Source organism: Vulpes vulpes, chromosome 7, assembly GCF_048418805.1.
Source record: "Vulpes vulpes isolate BD-2025 chromosome 7, VulVul3, whole genome shotgun sequence".
Classification (NCBI taxonomy): domain Eukaryota; kingdom Metazoa; phylum Chordata; class Mammalia; order Carnivora; family Canidae; genus Vulpes; species Vulpes vulpes.
The window spans coordinates 19,407,529-19,428,367 of NC_132786.1; the positions used below are offsets into that span (position 1 = coordinate 19,407,529).

General features: G+C 48.1%; 2 protein-coding genes across 4 annotated transcripts; one reads left to right on the plus strand and one right to left on the minus strand.

The window, feature by feature from the left end:
- Positions 1–5,693: 5,693 nt before the first annotated feature.
- On the minus strand, positions 5,694–15,664 carry TMEM176B (transmembrane protein 176B). 3 transcript variants are annotated; one of them, XM_025993807.2, is made up of 8 exons: positions 15,461–15,557; positions 13,097–13,159; positions 12,257–12,468; positions 10,432–10,542; positions 10,028–10,084; positions 9,585–9,821; positions 8,531–8,650; positions 7,826–8,162 (listed from the first exon to the last, which is right to left on the minus strand). In XM_025993807.2, the coding sequence occupies exons 2-8, from the start codon at positions 13,122–13,124 to the stop codon at positions 8,070–8,072; spliced, it is 858 nt and encodes a 285-aa protein (XP_025849592.2). In that variant the 5' UTR covers positions 13,125–13,159; positions 15,461–15,557; the 3' UTR covers positions 7,826–8,069. The 3 variants fall into 3 exon arrangements, with proteins under 3 accessions (XP_025849594.2, XP_025849593.2, XP_025849592.2); XM_025993809.2 differs by lacking the exon at positions 13,097–13,159 and having other exon boundaries at positions 5,694–8,162; positions 12,257–12,465; positions 15,461–15,664; XM_025993808.2 differs by lacking the exon at positions 13,097–13,159 and having other exon boundaries at positions 7,585–8,162; positions 15,461–15,611.
- A 335-nt stretch (positions 15,665–15,999) lies between these two features.
- Positions 16,000–20,305, plus strand: TMEM176A (transmembrane protein 176A). The gene is made up of 7 exons (XM_025993878.2): positions 16,000–16,143; positions 16,869–17,070; positions 17,496–17,606; positions 18,633–18,689; positions 18,830–19,051; positions 19,559–19,666; positions 20,006–20,305. Exons 2-7 carry the CDS (start codon positions 16,885–16,887, stop codon positions 20,045–20,047), a joined length of 726 nt encoding a protein of 241 aa, XP_025849663.2. The 5' UTR covers positions 16,000–16,143; positions 16,869–16,884; the 3' UTR covers positions 20,048–20,305.
- Positions 20,306–20,839: the final 534 nt, after the last annotated feature.

The following is a 20,839-nucleotide window of genomic DNA, read 5'->3' on the forward strand; positions in this document are numbered from 1 at the left end:
CAAAGGTGTTTAATAAGCAGCCAATATACATATGAAAAGATATTCAACTTCACAAACAGCAAAGGAGGTGAAAATTAAAATAACTTGCAAAAATTGGAAAGAGTTATAATATCCACCACAGACAAAAAACTAGTGATGAGGTTAGGGAGACGTACTAAGGATGTGTCGTTCATGTACTGCCAGTGAAATGTACATTATTGCAGCCTTTTTGGAAAGCTCTCTGATGACATTTATTGCCTTTTAAAATATTTATACCCTTCAATGAGCAATCCTCTCCAAAGACTTCTTCTCATAGCAATAAAAGCTCCTGTCAGTGCAGTCCAGCAGCTCAGTACCATTTCCAGGCACAAAAATACAAAAAGTGAAGTCAATGCTCTTCATTGACTCAGCAGGGAGACCAGGGTGGGGGTTGCGGGGTGGGGGGAATACTGTGCAGCCATTAAAAAGGATGCTAAATATGCTATTTGGATGTTCTTAATTTCCCTTCTGCTTCTCTTAGGGCCTGTTTTTCTCTCAGCTCATTGAGCCTCTACTTCCCCCCCCCTCCCGTGTACCTGCTCATCCTTGGCCTTCTGCTCATCCTTGCAAATGAAGGAGGAGCAGCCCACTCAGACAGCTGTGCCCAAGCACAGACTCTCCAGGTGCTCCTCCCCACGTGGGCAGTGGGGTCAGGGACTCCCAATCCCTAAAGGAGCCAAGGAGGAGGACCACTTGAAATCTCAGCTCTCCCAAGAGAGACTGCCCAGTCATCCTAGGGAAGGGCTCTTCACGATTTACAACTTTCTGTGCTCCTCTGCCTTGGGCCTTACTGCTCTCTGGGCTCCTCTCTGTGTGCGCAGTGTCATCCCATGGATCACAGGATGTCGTGCTGTTGTCTTGCTTCTAAGAAGTAAAATGACACAAGCAGGAGGGTTAGCAATAAAGTCAGATGGCTCAGAGAGGACAAAAAGGATCTACGGGAAGTCTTCCTTCAATTTTTAATAATTTTTTTAATGGTTTAATTCAAACTCCTTTTTTGGTTACGGAATATGCAGAACATAGGAGTGGATATACAATAAAAAAAATCTCCCTCCTCCCTCATCTCCTACATGCTCAATTCCACATACATACCACCCCCGCCCCTAGGCAGTCAATGTTGCTAGTTTTTGGTGTTTCCTTCCAAAACCACCCTGTGCATATATAAATAAATATCCATACATTTACATATGTATTTGTGTGTATATTTGCCTACATTGCAAAGAATATATACAATCTGTTATGCTACGCATATGTTGTTTTAAAAAGATTTATTTATTTATTTTTGAGATAGAGAAGGAGAGAGAGTGGGGGGGGAAGGTAGAAAGAGAGGAAGAGAATACTCACTGCTGATTGTAGAACCCCATGTGGGACTTGATGTCACCACCCTGAGATCCTGACCTGAGCTGAAATCAAGAGTCGAGAGCTTGAAGATTGAGCCACCCAGGTGCCCCTACACAGATGTTTTGTAACCCAAATTTGCTTATAAGGGAGCAGTAATTAGGGAAGTGGTGTCAGTATAATGTGAGTCATGTTGGTGCATATGTGATTTTTCTCCCCAGGCTTAGATAATATTCTATCCCACCAAGTCACAACAATCGAGCAAGTACCTGGGTTCGCTCCTGGCTCAGGATGCTTTGATAACATGCCAGGATCCGGGATCTAGAGATTCCTGGGCACCAACTCAAATGCCAGTTCAATATCTCGGTCTCTCCATCTATTAATTAGAACTGTTTCAACTGCAAATGGCTTAAGCAAAGGATGACTTATTTGGTCACATACTAAAAATGGTCATGTCACTCTGGCTTCAGGCTCAAGCGATATCCCCTAGAGTGCGTTTTTCCCGCTTCAGCTCTGATTCCACAGCTTGTCTTCATTCTCGAGTTCCTGGGGTGCTCTTTGGCAGGTCCAAGAGGACCTCTCGCGATGGCAGTAGGGCTGCTACAGCTCTGACTACAGTCTTCCAGGTTCAAGTTCAGCGTAAAGAGCAAGAGCCTTTTCAGGTACCCTGAAGACTTATCCTGATGTGACCAACTTAGGTGTGCCCACTCCTAAAACAATCACCAAGGTCTGGGGGAAAAGTTCTGCTGCTTGATCTAAGTTTGGGTCACATACTTTATCCCTGGAACTGAGGATAAAGCCCCACCATGAACACATAGCCAGACAGTGAGAAAAAGAGATTTCCCAAATGGAAATCCAGGGCTGTTCCTAGAAAAGGGGGAATGAATACCAAGGCCACTTCATTATGAGATTCCATAGTAACATTAGCCCATTGGTTCTCAAAAAGTAATTCCCTCACTTTAATATTTTTCAACCAAGAAAAGATAGATAACTTGAGAGAGCTTCCAGATGGTTCCAACGTATCTCCTAGTGGGAATATTCTTCTGATCCCACATTGAAAGTCACGGCCCTACTCAGTGACCACCCAAATATGTCCCATTAATCACAATGCATATAGAGTGTAACTGGCCCAAACACAGTCTGTGAACAGCTGGAAAAAATAAGTCATGCCATTTATTGATTCGTCCAACAAATATTTAGAAACTGTCCTCCCAATTCTCTCAGATATCGCTCTTGCATATACAAACAGGAGGGTTTGTTTACCATTACAATTCACTGCTGACTTCCAAATTTACATTTACAAACCATAGGGTCCACCCACGGGAGACTGGCTGAACTAAATGCACTATATGCATAGGATGGAATATCACCCAAGCTTAAACAGGAAGGAACTTTGACACACGCTACAACATAGATGAACCTTGAGATAAGCCAGTCACAAAAGAATAAATATTGTATGGTTCCACTTTTATAAGATAACTAGACCATAACATTCAGAGACAAAAAGGAAAATGGTGGTTACCAGGGGCGACAGAAGGGGGAAGGGGAAGTTAGCATTTAATGGGGACAGAGTTTTAGCTGGAGAAGATAAAATGTTCTAGAGACAGGCAGAAGTGATGGTTGCACAACAATGTGAATGTACTTAATGTGACCAAACTGTACACTTAAACATGGTAAAACTGGTAATAAATAAATAAATAAATAAATAAATAAATAATTAATGCCTGGGGGCTCAGTGGTGAGTGTCTGCCTTTAACTCAGGTCATGATCCTGGGATTCTGGGATCCTCACAGGGAGCCTGCTTCTCCCTCTGCCTATGTTTCTGTGTCACTCATGAATGAATAAATGAAATCTTAAAAAAAAATAAAATAATAAAATTGTAAAAAAAAATGTTAAGTAAAAATAAATAAATATCATTAGTGAACGCAGATAGCAGAAAACGGCAAAGACTTCAAACTTTGGTGTTGTTTCCTACAGAAAATAAAACAGGTAATGCGATAAGCTTCCAGAAATAAAATAGATCCTCAGTGACATGACTGACTGACGAACAACAGTGGATCAAAAGAGAATAGAAGAAAATAGAATTTCGGGAGGTGTTAAACAAGAATCTAAAATTTCACAGAACGGTTCAAAACAGATTATAATAACAGGCAGTAATGAGTAAACTCAGCAAGTAATTATGAAGAATTTATCTGGAACCCAACAGGTAGAAACAGAGAGATGGAAAATGAGAAACAGAAGAGGAACAAGGAGATCAGGAGGCTGGAGTGAGAGGGTTGAATGCATGTCTGACAAGAATTCAGAAGGAGTTATGGGCGGGGGTGGGGTGGGGTGGTGGTGGTGGTGGCAGGAAAGGGACTGATTATAGACGTAACTCAGAGTTTCTCAGGTCTTAAAAATAAAAGTGTGGGGGGTGGCTGGGTGGGACAGTCAGTTGAGCCCTGACTCTTGATTTCGGGTGGGGGTCCTGACCTCAGGGTCATGAGATCAAGCCCCACCTCAGGCTCCACACTCTGCACGGAGTCTGCTTCAGGCTCAGACTCTCTCTCCCTCTCCCTCTGCCTTTCCCTGCCGGTGTGGTCTCTCTTTCTCTCTCTTTCTTTCTATTTATTTAGTAAGTAAATCTTTAAAAACAAAAGTGTGAGTTCTGGGACTCAGAATGCCTTAAAATAATTCCTCAGGAAGAATTTTTCAAGGGAAAAGAGATCCACACACACCCACACATTCTGAAGTAAATCTTCAGAACACCAAAGAAAGGGAAAAGATCTTAAAAGCCACCAAAATTTGGTTACATTTAGCTCAAGGTAGGATTGTATATCCAGTGAGACTATTTATCTTGAACTGGATATAATAAAGACTATTCTGATCAATACAAAGTGGGAAGGTTTACCTCCCAAGAGACCTCCAATTTTTAAAGAAACTCAGAAAGGATATATCTTAAAGAAGAAGAAAACAGTATCAGAAAGAAGCCCTGAATATCAAGAAGAAAAAGCACAGTTTTTGTTCTTAATAAAAACACGAGCAAATCTAAACAAGCATCGAGTTCACATGCAAAAATATGATAATCTAATTTATGAGCTTAAACTAAGTCAAGATAGAACTTGAAATTCCAGGGCAGCCTGGGTGGCGCAGTGGTTTAGCGCCGCCTGCAGTCTAGGGAGTGATCCTGGAGACCCTGGATTGAGTCCCACGTCAGGCTCTCTGCATGGAGCCTGCTTCTCCCTCTACCTGTGTCTCTGCCTCTCTCTGTGTGTGTCTCTATGAATAACTAAATAAGAGATTTAAAAAAAAAAAAAAAAACAGAACTTGAAATTCCAGACAATATCATCCAGCAAGGAGCATTCTAAAGGTATTTTATTTTTCAGATAGAGGGTAGGATATGGATTAGCTTTGGAATTGTTTGGTTAAGTGTTGGCTAAGTGTACAAGTGGTTTTGGTGTTTGTTTAAGATTCAAGGGAATACACTAAAAAAAATTAGAAATCCTCATGATGGGGGGTGGGGGAGCGGCCTCAAGGAGCAAAGGGCGAGAAATGAACTCAGCCAGTAAATGCTGCAGAAGTTCATAGCAGCGCCTAACAGTGAAAACCAACAGCTGTGATGTCTCCTTCCTACTTCAGAAGGAATTTTTAAAATAAAAGTTGACAGTTTTCCTAAGCCTTCATTGCTCATTTTTTTTGTATGTGTGAACAGTACTTTGGATTGGAGGCTCCAGGGTCTTCTCTGGTTTGAGACACTGGGGATTTTACCCCATTCCCTGAAACATATCTGAAGATTCTGGGCTCTTTGTAGGGGCAAGAAAGAGTAAAGGAACATTCCCATTTTGCATCTCTCACAGAGGGCAGGGGAATTGCCTGGTGCTTCCCAGATTGAGCAAGGACAGACACTACTCACATCACTACATTCACTGAGCCAAGGAAGACCCAACCCAGGTCCCCTCTACTGCACCAAGGAGGCCGCCCTGCCTTTCTTCCCCCCTTCCCTGTCCCAGCCTCTCCCAGTCCAGCAGCCCGGTGTACACTGGAGGAGGGAGCCAAGCTCTGAGCAGTGCAGTTTGAAAAATGAACAGGACTGGGTCTTGAACAACAAATGTGAGGCCATTTCCAGGTCATGGAATCTGGAATCTGGTCCTGATGTTAAAGGACCCCATATCCAAAGGGGAAATGGGGAGTTAAGAAAACAGAGTTCAAAGCAGGGATTAGATTGGTACCTCGGGGGCTCAGGGGGCTAAGCCTCTAGGCTCTTGATCTCAGCTCAGGTCTTGATCTTGAGTTCAAGCTCTGCATTGGGCGCCACAGCAAAATAAGTATGTAGAGCAGTGATTAGAAAATAAAACCAATTTCCTGTTTACACTCCAGTTTTTAATCCTTCAGGAAATACAAATCCATCTGGGCTTACTTGCCTGACCCCATGTCAGGGTCATGGGGTTGTCTCCATATGTATATATACAGTTTCTCCTCCAAGGTGGAGCCTGCGGATAAACCAGTAACTATTGGTTTCTCTGAGTAAACAAAAGCAAGGGGAGAAGGGTCCAACATCTGATTTCCTACAGTAAAGGAAAAGATTCAGAACCGTGCAGGGCTAGAGGGAGGGCAGGAGGACCAAGAGTAGAGGAAATTGGGGAGGAGGCAGGGTCAGAGAAAGGGAGCCTCGGGTTCCTACCCTCAGAGACTAAGCAACTTGGTAGGGGAGGAGGGGTTGCCAGACTCCGACATTAAGAGATCATAAAGATCATTTCATGCAACAACATCCAACCCCCCCCCCCATAAACCCTCCAAACCCACCAAGTTGACACTGATTTATTAGTATGAAAAATGAAAAACATTTCTAACTGATCTGGCCATAAATGGGCTGGTTTTGAAGCACGGACACATAGAAATTAATAGCATCTAACAAGCTCATCTGAAGAATGAAAACAAAATGATTAAAATCCAGGGGACTTGTTCCATATCTGAATACTCCCAGCAAGCCCCTTGGTATGATCATCCATCCCCATGCTTCCCAACATGTGCTCAGCAGAGGAAGCACCACCTGTGCATCTTGTGAAAACAAGTTTTAATTCAAGTTTTGTGTCAGGGGTGGGCAGAGTTTGTATCTCTACCAAGCCCCCAAGTGGCCCGAGTTGCCCATGCGACAGGCCAGCACATCTGGGGCAGATTCACACTTGAGGCAGCAAGGATATAGGCTCCTGTCAATCACCCAATAGAACTTACCATGCCCCCCACTGTGGTCCCCTAAACCGGGGGATGGCAAACTTTTTTCTGTAAAAGGCCTGGTAGTAAATATTTTCAGCCTTGTGTGCCATTCAGTCTCTGTTGAGATTATTCAACTCTGCCCTTGAAGCATCGACAATGTGTAAAAAATTGGGGACAATAAAATTGTGTTGTGTTTCAATAAAAATGTATTTACAAAAATGGGGACAGACTGGATTTGACCCTCAGGGTGAAACTTGCCAAACCCTGTCCAATACTCTGAACATATTTTTGTGTCATCTCTGTGACCTTTTCTTATACAGGCTTATTTACAAATCTCTATCTCAGGACTAGGTGGTGAGGGGCCCTAGAGAGACAGCCACAGGCCCTCCATTGTGAATCCCCACACACAGGGCCAGGACCCACTCATTTTAGCAACTCTGCACCCGTTCAGCACAGCCCAGTGATGTTGGGTGAAGGTGGGGGCTCTGAGCCAGTCTACCTGGATTTGAAGACCTGTTCTTCCCCTATGGTCTGCTAAGGAGGGATAAATCCTACCTCACAAAGATTTTCGTAAAACCACATGGAGATACAAGGTTACTGACTCTGTTTGAATTAGAAAAAAAAAGCCAGAATAATAATCACTTGTTTTTCATTCTACAGACCATAACTTGCTTTCTTACCCTTCAGAAATGCTTACATCTATATTTTATTATTTTATTTTATTTTTTATTTATATTTTATTCTATATATAGTTTATTCTATATATTTATAGATGTATAAAGAAAATGAAAAAAGTTTTTAAAATTCCTATCATTTAAAAAAGAAATTGAAGAATAATAGGCGTGTGTGTGTGTGTGTGTGTGTGTGTGTGTGTGTGTATGTAGAGAAAGAACTAATTCTAATTACTGTAGAAAGGAAAGAGAGAAAGCAAGCAAGAAAGGAAGGAAGGGGGGGAAGCTTTGTTCCATGCCTCACATAGTTCTATAAACCCCCCAGAAAGTTATCATTAAAATTGTAGATGTTTAAAGACGAATCTCAGCAGGTAAAAAGATTCTAAGTATATGAGAGTTAGTTTCACTTTACATTGAACAGAAGGAAATCATAAAAAGGAAATTGGCCATTTGGGATGTAGAGTGGAACATAATTAAATTTAGTCTTATTGGGACCTTGTTTGCATGTCACAAACTGGCCCTCATTTGAACCCATCCAGAGAAAGGCATCTTCATAGCACATGATGTGCAGAAGCAAAGAGAGACCACATCTTCTCCGGGCAAAATTATTTTTCCTGTTGTTTCTATTTAATCAGCACTGGAGAAAAAGCTACAGCACCTGTTCCTTGAATTGAGGCCACTGGAGTGGGAATAGCCGAAAAAGAGGAGGCCAGGACACTGGCCAAAGGACAGGCAAGTGTGAGGAGCAGGGGCAGGGAGGGGCCCTGGGGAGTGGATGCTGTATCCTCCAGAGGCCCTGGGCTACTCTGGCTGGGGGCATGCGGAGGACCAGGCAGGGTCTTCAGGAGCTCACAGGATGATGGCAGCTGTTGTCTTCTCCTTGGATGGGGAGGGAGGCACGGAATTCTCCCCCAGGAGCTTTTTCTCTGACCCTTCCTCATCCTAAAAAAAAAAAAACAAAAAAAAACAAAAAAACAGGGAAAATCAATAATTTCTGGAGAAAAGATGGGGCCTAGTTAGCTTCCTGGGACTTGAAATCAGGTACAGGAAAAAAGGTAAGGAAGGAAAAGGTACTGAGGAGGGGTTGCTACCCAGAGACATAGGTCAGGGAGGAGTAGAGAAGGACCTGAAAAGGCAGAGGGCAGAAGCTAACCTGAACACGATGCTGGCGCACACTCTCCAGCCAAGAAGAAACCAAGCTGAGTACCAGAAAGAAGCTGAGCAAAGCTCCTGGTCCCAGCGTTCCTCCGTGTTCCCAGAGCTTCACCAAACAGACCCAGCCTTTCCCCTACGCCTCCCCAACAGCTCACCAGAGGCCGGGAGCTCTGGCCACGCGAACTTCTAAGAGCCATGCTCAGGGAAGTCAAGGATACGATGACCTGCAGGACACAGATAGCCAGTAGCAGAGCACGGATTCCCAGTAACAAATTCTGGAGATAAAGGAAGGAAAAAAGACACAGTCAGGAGCCTGCTTCTCTGATTCTGCTCTTATCACCACCTTATCACCCCAGCCACGTATCAAACTGTCCAACTACTTCCCACCAAAGCAGAATGCATTTTCCAACGATGGGGTAGCCCTAGCTTCCACCCCATTTGCGTGTCTGCAGCGTGATCTTAAAACACCCTGTGAAGAGGTGGGTCGATTTCTTCATCCCTAGAATCTGGAACAGCCTGTAACTGTTTTGGAAAACAAAATATAGTGGAGGCGACACTGTGCCTGTTACAGGGGTAGCCTTTCACTGGCCTGGCAGCTTCCATTTCCTACCTCCTGAAATATTCACAGTGGAATACTTCCCGTTGGAACCTAGATGTGATGCCATGAGAAGCCCAAGCCACATGGACGAGCCATTGCAGGCTCTCTGGTTGATAGCCTTAGCTGAGCTCCCAGCCATGTGAGCGCCATCTTGGAGATCCAACCCATTCGAGCTCTCAGATGACTTCACCCCTGACTGACATGTGACTGCAACCGCATGAGAAAACCCAGATGAAGACTGCCTATCTGAGCCCACCCGGCCCACCGAACATGAGAAGTGATGATAAATTAGTCTTTAGCCACAATATGTTGGGTGTTGTGTTATGCAACAATAGGTAACTAGGACAATGGTACACCAGAAAAGATAGAAGGACGCTCCATGATATTCTCTCTTGAATGTCTGCTCTTCGCTCCTCCAACCCTTTGATCCAGGGAATTCTTATGCCATGAAAATCTGAGAAATGTCTCCAGCTTAAGCTAAAAACCTCCTGAACCACAGACCCAGGAGGACGGTCACACTCAAAGAGTCTACATCTTTGCCCTCCAGTGTCCCAGGTCCTTGGGAACAGGCAGATGTGACAGGTTTCTGGAAGACTGGACTTTGTTCTCACCATCAGCATTTGCATGTAGATTCTACACCTATCCTCATTCCACTGTGACCTGCCACTCCTTTGCCACGTCTCTGTGTACTCAGTGGTCGTGGTCGTGACGTTAGATTCTGGGTAAACACACGCAGAGTCGATGTAAACGAAGCCATCGGTTTGCCAGGTTAAGCTATTCACACAGAGGACAGAAGCAGCCACGGCCATGGCGATACCAGCCAGCGTGAGCAGACCTGATGTGCAGCCCTAGAAGGAGAAGTGCAGGACGCAAACCCTCCTTATTGAGAGCAGAGCTATGAGGTCCCGGCCCCAAACCTGTCTCTTCTTCCTCATTTCCCAGCCCAGGAAACCCTCCCCACACCTCCCAGGATACAAGGAACCAAAGCAAAGAAGACAGAAAAATTGAGCAGAAAAACAGACATAGGAGGGGACAGAGGACACACGAGACTTACTGAGAGTTTGCCCCCATGCTTCTCATGGACAATGACCCCAGCTCCTGCTACAACAGCCTGCAGAGAGAAGACGCCAGAAAATTCAGCCTCCAGTTTACTCTCCTGAAGTGACCTCCCCACCACACTCCCTTCCCAAGACAGCTGATTCAAAGCAGGATCCGAGGGACTGGTAAGGAAACCAGTCATATGGACAGGACTCCATCACAGCTGCCCCACCTGCCCAACCTGGCCTCAAGGAGGAAAGTAGAGCAACAAGATTGGCTCGCCCCTTAAGGCATGGCAAAGGGCATTCAGATCCGGGTCTTTGGCTTCTTCCCCAAATCCCTGACCCAGATCCAAAGGAACTTTCTCCTTGCCCATAACCACTTGCCTGCCACGGAGCTTAGAGCCCCTTCCTTACTTACCACAGACCCTGCCCAGAAGGCACAGCCCGAGGCACGCAGCTCCATCCAGGGCCCCAAGTAGAGCAACACTCCAAGAGCACAGCTCACAGCCCCCAACAATATCTGGGTCATCTGCAAGACAGGGTAAAAAGCCAACTCCCTTCCTGCAAGCCCATGAGCTCCAGGAGAGGCCACTCAGCGTCTACCTAGCTGACTTTCCTCTCCTTTTCCTGTCTTGACCTTTCTGCAGATTCTGGAAGTTTCTGCCCCCTTCAAATCCAGGAAGCAGCATGTCCTGGCTCTCCCCCATCCCTCTGACATGTCAGGCTTTTCGTCATTACTTTTTCCTCAATACCACACTGTTCTCCCACCTGATGATCCCACTTTTTTCCGCCTCATTCCCCCTTAGGAATCCCATCATCCTGTCCAGAATAGGCCAAAAGGATCCCCTTCAAGAAAGGCGTGCGTTAGCTGACAGCCCTCAGTGGTCAGCAGCTTCAGGGTCCCTTCACCTCTCAAGCTACAGGCACACTCTTTGGAGATGGCCACCCAGCCATTGGTGAAGCAAGGTGGTGGGTACGAGGGCCACTTGCACCGAATGTGGCTCACCAACAAAGAGGCAGTCCTTGCTCCCAAGCTCCCCACTGGGCTGGCAGAGATCTCGTCGGGCCTGCATTATGATCTGGCAGCTCCCCTTGCCCAATCTTTTTCCTTCCTTTTTCATTTCATAGGTGTTACACTCCAATAAACCTTTTGCACATTTAACTGACTCAGCGTCTGGCCTCTGGAGAACCCCACCATCACTGCCTCTTGGCCATCACCACCTGCATAGCCCGCCAAGCATTTCAGATTTGTCACACCCAGGCTCCACACCTCACCCGCAATCCCAGAGTCTGCCTCTCCTGCCTTCCAGGGCCTCAGGCTCCTGGTCACCAACACGCCAACCTCAGCATGTTCTTGGATTCCTCTCCTCCCTTGTACCCCAAGTCCACTCACTCCCAAGTCATGGAGATGCCATCCATAGATGACGGAGATGCCTCTCTTTCCTTGTCATTTTTGCTGGGCCCGCCCAGGTAGACGCAGACCCTTCACCCTTCTTCCCTGGACACTTCCTGGTTGGGAGGCAGCCTAGAGCCCGGGTTCCTGCCCGGAAGCCACCCGCAGCCTCCCCATTACTAAAGCTGATTCAGGACAACTTCTCATCCTGTCAGTCAAGGCTCTCCACAGTTGGGCCCCAGGCTGCATTTCCAGTCTGATCTGCCATGAGTCCTATTCTCTTTACTCTGACAAAACTTGCCCAATGCTTTCTGACTTCTTCACCCTTGCTTTTGCTGTTCCCTTGACCGGGACATCCTTTTTTTCATCCTTCACCTCTATCTGTCTATACGTAGTCTTCCTCCATGCAAGGTTTGGCTCAGATGCCAACTCCTGAAGGTTGATCCCCGATGATGTCACCCACTCTACCTTTCATTCTAGACATGCGTGTAATGGTCTGGTCCCTTCTGATAGATGCTGAGCACCTTTAGGGTATGGCCTAGGGACTCTCTCTCTAGTTTTCCCCAAAGTACCTACCAGGATGCCTCACATCTGTAGGCCCTCAGTCCATACGGGCTCCATTAAACTCAGCTAACAGCCACCTGTCCCCCACCTCTGGCTGGGACCCACCCCCACTATATCAAAGAAGCCCATCATTCTTTTCCACTTAAATGTATGGGGAACCTGCCAAAACTTTGTTTCCCAAAAAAAGATGGGATACAAACAGCAAGATCTCATGAAAAGTCAACCCACTTTTTCCCCATCCTGTTCAAGGAGAGCTACCATCCTCAGCAGCACCTGGTCCGCTTACCCCCAGTGCCAGCTGCCCATAGCTCATTTTGGTCTTGGAAGGGCCAGCGTCCTGAAGGTGAGAAAAGGACTCCTTCAGGGAAGCCCCAGCTTTTAACAGTTGTGCCAAAGCCGATTCCTGGTGGATGTGGATGTTGATGTGGGTGGGCTGGGACAGTGTAGAGGCCACATCAACTCCATTCACGGTCACCATGTTTTGGGTCATCCTGCCTGCTGGGAAGAAGATATACAAAAGTGAGGTCTGGGAATCAGCTAAGGGAAAAAGGAATATGTTGCATTAGTGAAGGGAGAGAAAACAGTCCCTTATCAAGATCCAAAGGATCTTCCCAGGACAGGTGGCAGTGTCACAGTGGTCTTAATCTGGGAAGCAAATCCAAATCACCTCTAGAGTTTTTCACCACTTATATTCTTCGGCTTATCCCCAGAATGGTCTGACACTGACACAGTATGTCTGGCTCTTGGGTTGGGCAAGGAAAGGAATCTGAATTATTTCAGGGACTTAGTATATATATTTATACATAGTACTTTCATATGGTTAAGAAAATTCAAAAGATACAAAAGGATATACCTTTAAAACTTCCCATCTTTCTCTCCCAGCCATCTAGTTGCCTTCTAGTTAGGAACTAATATTGCCATTTTTAAATATATCCTACGATGACACTTTTTGCATAGAAAAGCATATAAAAATATTTTTTGCATATAAAAAGTATTTTAAAAAGCATATAAAAAAATCCCCTCTTCCCACAAATGGCAGGATTCTGCATACACTGTGTACAATGATTTGTTCACCCAACTGTGTTTTGAAGATAATTGTACATCAATCCATAAAATGCTTTCTTACTCATTTGTCTGGCTTCACAGTGTTCCATTGTCTGAATGCTTCACAATTGTTTTCAGCAGGCTCCTATTTTTTTTTTTTAAGATTTTATTTGGCAGAGACAGAGGAGAGAAAAAGCAAGAGAGCACAAGCAGGGGGAGGGGCAGAGGGAGAGGGAGAAGCAGGCTCCCCACTGAGCAGGGAGCCTGACCCAGGGCTCCATCCTGGGACCCCGAGATCATGACCTGAGCCAAAGGCAGACACTTACATGACTGAGCCCCCCAGGCGCCCCTCAGTGGGCTCCTATTGATAGACATGGATTTCCTCTTGCAAACAGTGGGAAATGGGCAGGTCAATGGGAATAGGCATGTATCGTTTCAATAGATAGGCCTTGGGCAGGGCTACCCCATGCCATAAGTAGGAGCAAGTTCGAAGAATGTCCACTACCCCTCTCCATGACCAGCAGGAGGTTTCAGCAAATTTTTAAATTGTTTTCAAATGTGTATCAGGAAAATTATATCCCATTATAGATTTTAACCAGCTTTATGCAGCAAAATACCCCCCTTTCGGTGGATATCTCAGTGAGATTTGACAAATTCGTGCATTTGTACAACTCCAACTACAATCAAGGTAGAGAACATACTACATCACACAAAGTTCCCTAATGTTCTCTCCCCAATAAAACCCTCGGCCCCTGGCCCAAGGCAGCCACTACTCTGCTTTCTGTGACTATTTCAGTATAGTTTCAATCCATAGTTCTCAATAAGAGAGAATATAATAAGAATATTTTTATATTCCAAGTTGAATAATATTGGTCATCTTTTCATATGTTTGATACATTTTCCCCCTTCTTTTGTGAGCTCTCTGTTCATATCTTATGTCCTTCTTGTTTTACTGTTTTACTTTGTATAAGATCTTGGGTCTTTGAAAAACTAATCATGTGACATGATTTCCAAATATTTCTTTACAATTTGTGATTTATTTTTTTATTAACCACAGTTTCCATCTTTATTCTGACTTCTGGGTTTTATATAATAATTAAAAAAAAAAGACTGTCCCACATCAAGATTATCAAGATTATAAAATAATTCTTCCCTGTTTTCTTCTAAGTGGTGGTAGGCTTTCAGTTTTCACATTTAAATGTTGATCCATCTGGGATTTATCTTGTAAGTTGGAAGGTTCAGATCCAAGTTGTTGTGGGGTTTCTTTCCCCAGATGGTTTACTTCTGAAGGGTATGTTCTGTTTGAGGAATATATTATCTTTCTCCTACTGAATTAAAATGTTCTCCTGAGCAAAAACGAAATTCTCATGGGAATTCAGATCTATTCTAGTCTTTAAATTCTGCCCATTGGTGTGTCCAACACATCAGGCACCATTGCCACAATGATAAGTGTGAAGTTTAATATTTAATTGAGCTATTTTGTGACCCCTTCATGTTATTTTTTTTCCTTTCATGGACTTTTGCTAGGTTACTTCTCCATATGCACTTTGAGATCAACTTGCCCTGCTCCAAAAGCAATCATCCATAGTAGTTCCAATGGGCATCCTACTTCAGCAGCACTGATGGGAATCTCAACAGTATTAATAATTATTCTAACATTAGCAGTGGTGGCAATCCTAAAGTCCTCCCTTGAGTTCTATGTCCCTTCCAAAGCAGTGTCATTCTTGTGCCTACCTGGTCTCCTTGGGGACAGGAGTTGAACAATTCTGCCAACACACAAGTAGGTTCAGAGACACACACAAGGAAGTCCAGCCTGGATTCCAGCAAGATCTTCCCTTGGGTCCCAGGAGCCAGCAGAAGTGTGGGATGGCCCTGAATGTGCCTTGGGATCCAGCTCCCTCTGAGTCCCCTGAGTACCACCACTTCCTCCATCACACTCCAATGCCAGCTCAGCCAAGCTCCGGGCTCTTCTCCTGGTCCATCCCAGTCCCATGAGGACTCTCCTCCCACTCTACCCTGGTGTGAGGCTCTGCCCCGCTGCCCTGGCTACTCTCTCTGCCTCACTCCTCCCAGCGCTCCTGGAGCTGGGGAGAGAGGATCAGGACCTGTGCTACATCCTGGCCCCTCCAGTTCCGGCATTGCTCTAAAGGACCTCTCACCACCAAAACGCCTGAGCTTTAGCCACCTTACCAAGAAACAAAGGAGGGGTGAGGCCTGGTGAAGCTGCTGCAACCAGACCCATGTCCTTTTCTTTCCCCAGATCACACCCTATCTAGAGCATCCCTATCCACCCCCAGCAAGTTCTATGGGAACTGGGAATGGGGAGAGAGCAGTATCCTGTGAGATAGAATGGGGACTTTGGACTGGCCTTGGGGACTCCTCAAGAGAGCAAGGTCATATTTCCCTCCGGGTAAGGGACCACGGGGCCGGTGGGAACCCTGCTCACCTGCTGTCCTCTGGGAGCCTCAGCAGAGCAGGGCTGGGAGGATCCACCTATAGCTGAGGACCAGCCAGCAGTTGAGAAAGAGAAGAGTGGAAGGAAGGGGTGGAGGGAGGAGGGTCTGACCTTCAGCTTTGCAACTTCCCAGAAGACAGCTGGGACAAAGGGGCCCCTCTAGGGGAATTCCATCTCCAGTAGATAACCGGGCTGCTGAGACGGGCAGAGTGCATACATGTGAGTGTGTGTGCTCACGCGCATGCACACACACACACACACACACACACTGCTGACTCTCACAACACACATGGGGCACACACTCACAGCCCCTGAACCCTTGTGTTCAAAAAGCACCTGCCCCGGTGGCCGAAGGGGAGAGGACAGCTTCTCGGGGTTCCCCGGGGCTCCTCAGCATCCAGGGCTCTGGGGCCGCCCCCTCACACCCACACCCTGCAGGCCAGAGCCCAGGGAGGGACTGACAGCTGGAAACCCCCCAGGCAGGGGCCCCTCAGCCAGGCTATCTTCCAGAGAGGCTAATGATCAAGTTCGGCCCCTCCTCCACCCTGCCCTTCTGGTGCTCTACCAGCTTCCTCCTCCATCCTCCTGGTTCCTGGCTCCAGCTCCAGCCCAGCCCAGCCCAGCCAGCAATCCCTGCCGGCATACTCAGCCCCCAGCGGCCCTTAGAAGAGCAGGTGAGGCCGGGGGACAGCCCTTTCCCAGGACCCTGCCCCACTGGACTCCCCACCCAACTCGTCACAGGCCTCTAAAGCCCAGCCCAGAGCTTACTGGGGATGGAGGGAGGGAGAGGACCAACCACCAGTTGCCAATGGACTCCAAGAAGGTGGCAGGAGCAGAGGCCAGCCATGCCCCTGTTTGACACCAAGTCAATCTGGCCTTGACCTTCGCTTTCACCTCAACTTCTTCCTTCATTGTTGGGGCGGGGGTGCTCGGCTTGAACAGGCCAGCTGGAACTGTGTGACTGCTGGTGGAGAGGGGGGTACTTAGGGGCTGAAGGTACTTAGGGGTCGTCAGACCTATCTGTAGAGCATCTGCAGCAACAGGAGCCAGGACTGGGGTTCTGACCCGTCACCCACAGGCTCAGGGTTGGACTTTTGGTAGCACAGGCAGGCTGGCAGAAGAGGGTGGAGAGGCGAGGCCCGCGGGGCACTGCTGGGTCCAGATCTTGACGCTGTGGGAGGATGGAGGGAGAAGCAGATCTAGGGTGAAGAAGGGGGTCCAGCAGGTTCGACGGCTGCCACAGCACCAGCAGAGTCAGGCTGTCTTGACATAACACCTGGAGAAAGGACCGGGGATGCTGCTTTGTGACCATGGACCTCCACCAGCCCCAAAGGCCAAGGAAATCCTTGAAAACAATCTTCTAGTTTTTCCTCCCTGACACTCCCTTCCTCTCTCACAGACAGAGGTCCGCAGGCATGGAGACAGTGGACAGTGGTGAGGTGGCCCCTGGGGCACCCCAGCCCATGCACATTAACGTGCACATCCACCAGGAGTCCGCTCTGGCCAAGCTCCTGACCAGTGGGTGCTCCCTGCTGCGGTCCCACTTCCCTGGGGCCACCTTCCAGACCTGGAGCAGGAGCCGGCTGCTCTTGGCCTCCTGGGTGAGTAGCAGCCCAGAGGATCTCCCAGCCTCCCCATATCAGGAAAAGAAGACCCTCTTTGTGCTGTGCACACCTTTGGCCAGACTCTCTGAACTGGATGCCCGGCAGTTTTGCTCCATTTCTGACTGTTGACTCCCTTACTGGCCTTTGCAATAAAAACTTTGGGCTAGAAGGGTGCAGGGGAGCCATAGTCATTTAAAGCCGTCGCTGCCGGAGCCTTGAGCCACCCTGTCCCCTCCACCAGATCCCGCTTGGGCTGGCTTCCTCTCCTCCTTTCTCCCTCCTCACATTCTCTTTCATGGGGTTCCACGTATTTATACCTTGGAGGGGCAGGACCTGAAAGCTGCCTGAGTCTTGGTGCCCAGGTTGCTCCTGGGCCCAGGAATCTGAGAATTCAGTTTCTTAGATTTTTCTTCCTCCTCCAGGTGGTACAGATCGTGCTGGGGGTGTCAAGTGGAGTTCTAGGAGGGTTCCTCTACATCTTCTACTGCTCCACCCTGTGTGGCTCAGGAGCTGCCATCTGGACAGGGGCTGTGGTGAGTGGGGCAGGAGGATGGTTGACAGGCCAAGAAGGGGCAGATTCACCTCCTGGCAGGGGTGACAGACTATCACCATCACCGTGGTACTGTAAAATGTCAGTTGTCAAAAAGCCCCAAGGTGGTGGAGGCTGATTCCCTGTTTCTAAAGATGAGAAAATAGCCAAAGGAAGTGGTGCTCTGTCAAAGTTGCCTGGCCCCTGTGGTGGTTTCCCACCAGTCTGGCTGCCTCCCCACCACATTCAGCAGCAAATATCAACCAAAGACCTAGGACCCAGCTCATTTCCAGACACTTGCACTGAGATGGGGAGACAGAACATGGTCATTTTCCATTATCTTCTGCTGGTCCTGCACGCAGTGGGAATCCAGTGGGTGCCACCAAATGACAGTGGTGAATGTCCACTGGTGGGTGTGTGCAGTCTGCAATAGGGGCTTGGGGGCAGCTCGTGGTAGTACTGAGGGCCCTTTGGCCTGCCCACATTCACAGAATATTTATTGAGAGAAGGGCCAAAAAATCATCCTCATCCACCCAATGGCAAAACACTCAGATTAGCTACAGCATCGCCAAACGGGATTGGAATCCATCTGTCCACCGGGATATACCACACTTCCTGTTCTGTCAGCCAAGGTGGTGGGACTGCCGGGCACCGCTGGGACAGCTGCCCCAACGAAAGGCCACCCACAGACCCATCCTGTGCTGAGAGCTTCTCCAACAGCCTAGGACTTCCACTCCCCCATCTGGAACTTCCACAAAGCACCATTGCTTTAAAAGGAAGATTTTGGAGAAGGGAAGAAGGGCTCTTTGATGTCACTAGAACAGAGGGTCCTGTCCCCTGGGAAGTTTGACCCAGGCCTGACTACAGACAACAAAGCTTAGCTCAAACCTCAGATTCACCTGGAATGTTCCAAGGAAGGACCAGCCGATGACTGGTTCTGTCCGTTGGAGCTACAGAGGGAAAGAGAGGCAGCAGCTGGAGGGCTTGTGTCTCCTGTGCTAACTCTGCTCCTGCTTCCATCTCTCCCCAGGCTGCGCTGGCTGGAGCTGTCGCCTTCATTCACCAGAAACGGGGTGGCATCTGCTGGGTGAGTCTGGGGAAGGACACAGGAGGACACCGGGCCCAGAAGCTGCAGGCCACCCCAACCAGAGCCTGCCCGTCTCTCCCCAGCCGGGTCCTGAAGAGACTGAGTCTCCAAGGTCTCCCTCTGCCTCCTTGCCTCACCAGGCCTTGCTGAGGATCCTGCTCGCCCTGGCAGCTTTCTCCACAACCACCGCTGCCATCGTCATCGGAGCCAGTAATTTCTATAGGCACCGCTTTTATTTTAGAGACTTCATCTGTGATGTCTCCTCGAAGGCCTGGTCCTGGGCCCCCCTGAGCCCTAGCACTCCAAGCCCAGAAGAAGCCACAAGGCTGCACCTGTGTCTCTCCTACCTGAGCATGCTGGAGGTAGGGGGGCCAGAGGAAGGGGTGCAGCGGGCGCTGGGCAAGGAGGGCTGTGTCACCTGTTCCCCACCCAGCTTGACTGTCACCACAGACGTGTCACTGAACAGACTAGAAACAGTCCCCGTAGTTGAGGGTGTTACAGACTAGTGGGAAACCCAAACACTGAAATAATCACAAATGAACCAGCGTTGCAAGTGTGCAAAGTGCTGCAGAAGCTCGATCCCCTCCAGCCTTGGGGCTGCTGGGGCACCACACATCGTAACCTGAGCCCCTCACTGTTCGGGTGAGGATGGGGAGGGAGGCTGGATGAGAGGGGTTTCTGGCTACTCTCTGCTCACTAGACTCATTAACATCCCCCGCAAAACCAGGTAGGGCTCCTTCCTCAGCCTCTCTAGAAGCTACAGACATGAGGAAGGGGGAGAAAGACTCTGTGTTGGAAATGAGAGTGAGCACAGAGCACAGATGGCAACCATCACTCTGGTGCCCATGGCTTTGGTTCTCTGTTCCCAGGCCCTGTTCATAAGCTTTCAGGTCATGCTGTTGGGTATCTGGGTTCTGCTGCTCCTGGCATCTCTGGTTCCCCTGTGTCTGTTCTGCTGGAGTAGGTCCCGACATAAGGTGAGTCCCTAACGTGTGTGTCTGTGTGTTCAAGGGGCAGGGGTGTCCAGAGGAGCAGAGATGGGTGGGGCATGGCTTGGGGCAGGAAAGGATCCTTACAGTGAGTCCTGCGCCTGTCTTTCTACCCTAACGGGGGCTTGGCCCAAAGAACGCCTATCCCTGACCGGGTGGCCCCCAGGAAGCCATGAAAGTCTATATCCACGGTGGGATGCTGGGGCTCTTGGCATCGAGTACCATGAGGCTAATGCTGGCTCTGGGTGGCTCCAGAACAAAGCTGCTCTAGAGGAAAAAATGTACGTCTCCTCTCCCCATGTTATGTTGCCCCTCTGCCTCCCTTAGAAAATAGACCAGAAGAAACTGCTGGAAGCAAATGGAATCTAGCCTTGCTTCTCCTGAGTGCTCATGCCTGGACTCTTTCTGGCCTGCCTCTGGCTCCTGGGAGAAGGATCAGGCTGGGGAAAAGAGACTCTATGCTAGCTCCAGTTACCTTCCTCCACTGCCACAGCCACAGCCATGGCCACAGTTCCCTCCACCAATCATCACACCACTCTTGCCCATTTCTGGCTCACCTTTACCATTCCGCCTTGCCTCATGGCCCCTCATGAGCAATGATGACAATAAACTGTCTTGTTTCTCCCAGCTTCTTGCTTAGTTATTCCAGGGAATTCCTCTTGGCTAAATGAGGCAGAGGAAATGAGCCCAAGCAAACCTCTGATGCTCCTCCCTCTCCCAACCTCCTCTCTAGGTCTGGAGTCACTGGCAAAATGTAGGAAACCAGAGGTGACAGTGCCACACTGGGGTTTGTAACCAAGGGTTGGGGGTGGGATCAGAGAGGGTGTCATTACCCTTCAGCCCAAAAGATAAGGAAAAGGAACCCTGTGTTTCAGCCGGTGACTAAGAAAGCTGATGGAAATGGTGCTTGATTTGAGCTGTCACCTTCCCAGAGAAATGCCGGCACCCTGAGATGACCTTTCAGAGAGGGATCCTAGGGAATGAACGCCCAAACTACCCCACCCTGATCTCTTGCTAGCATTCCTTATTGACCAAACCTGACATCTTAGAACATGAGAGCTTAGATGTGACCAATATAAGAGTCTCCTTGAGGGCACAGAGAAGGCTAGAGGAAGGCAGAAAGACTATCTGGAGAGGCCAATGAAAGCTGTCTGCAAGAAT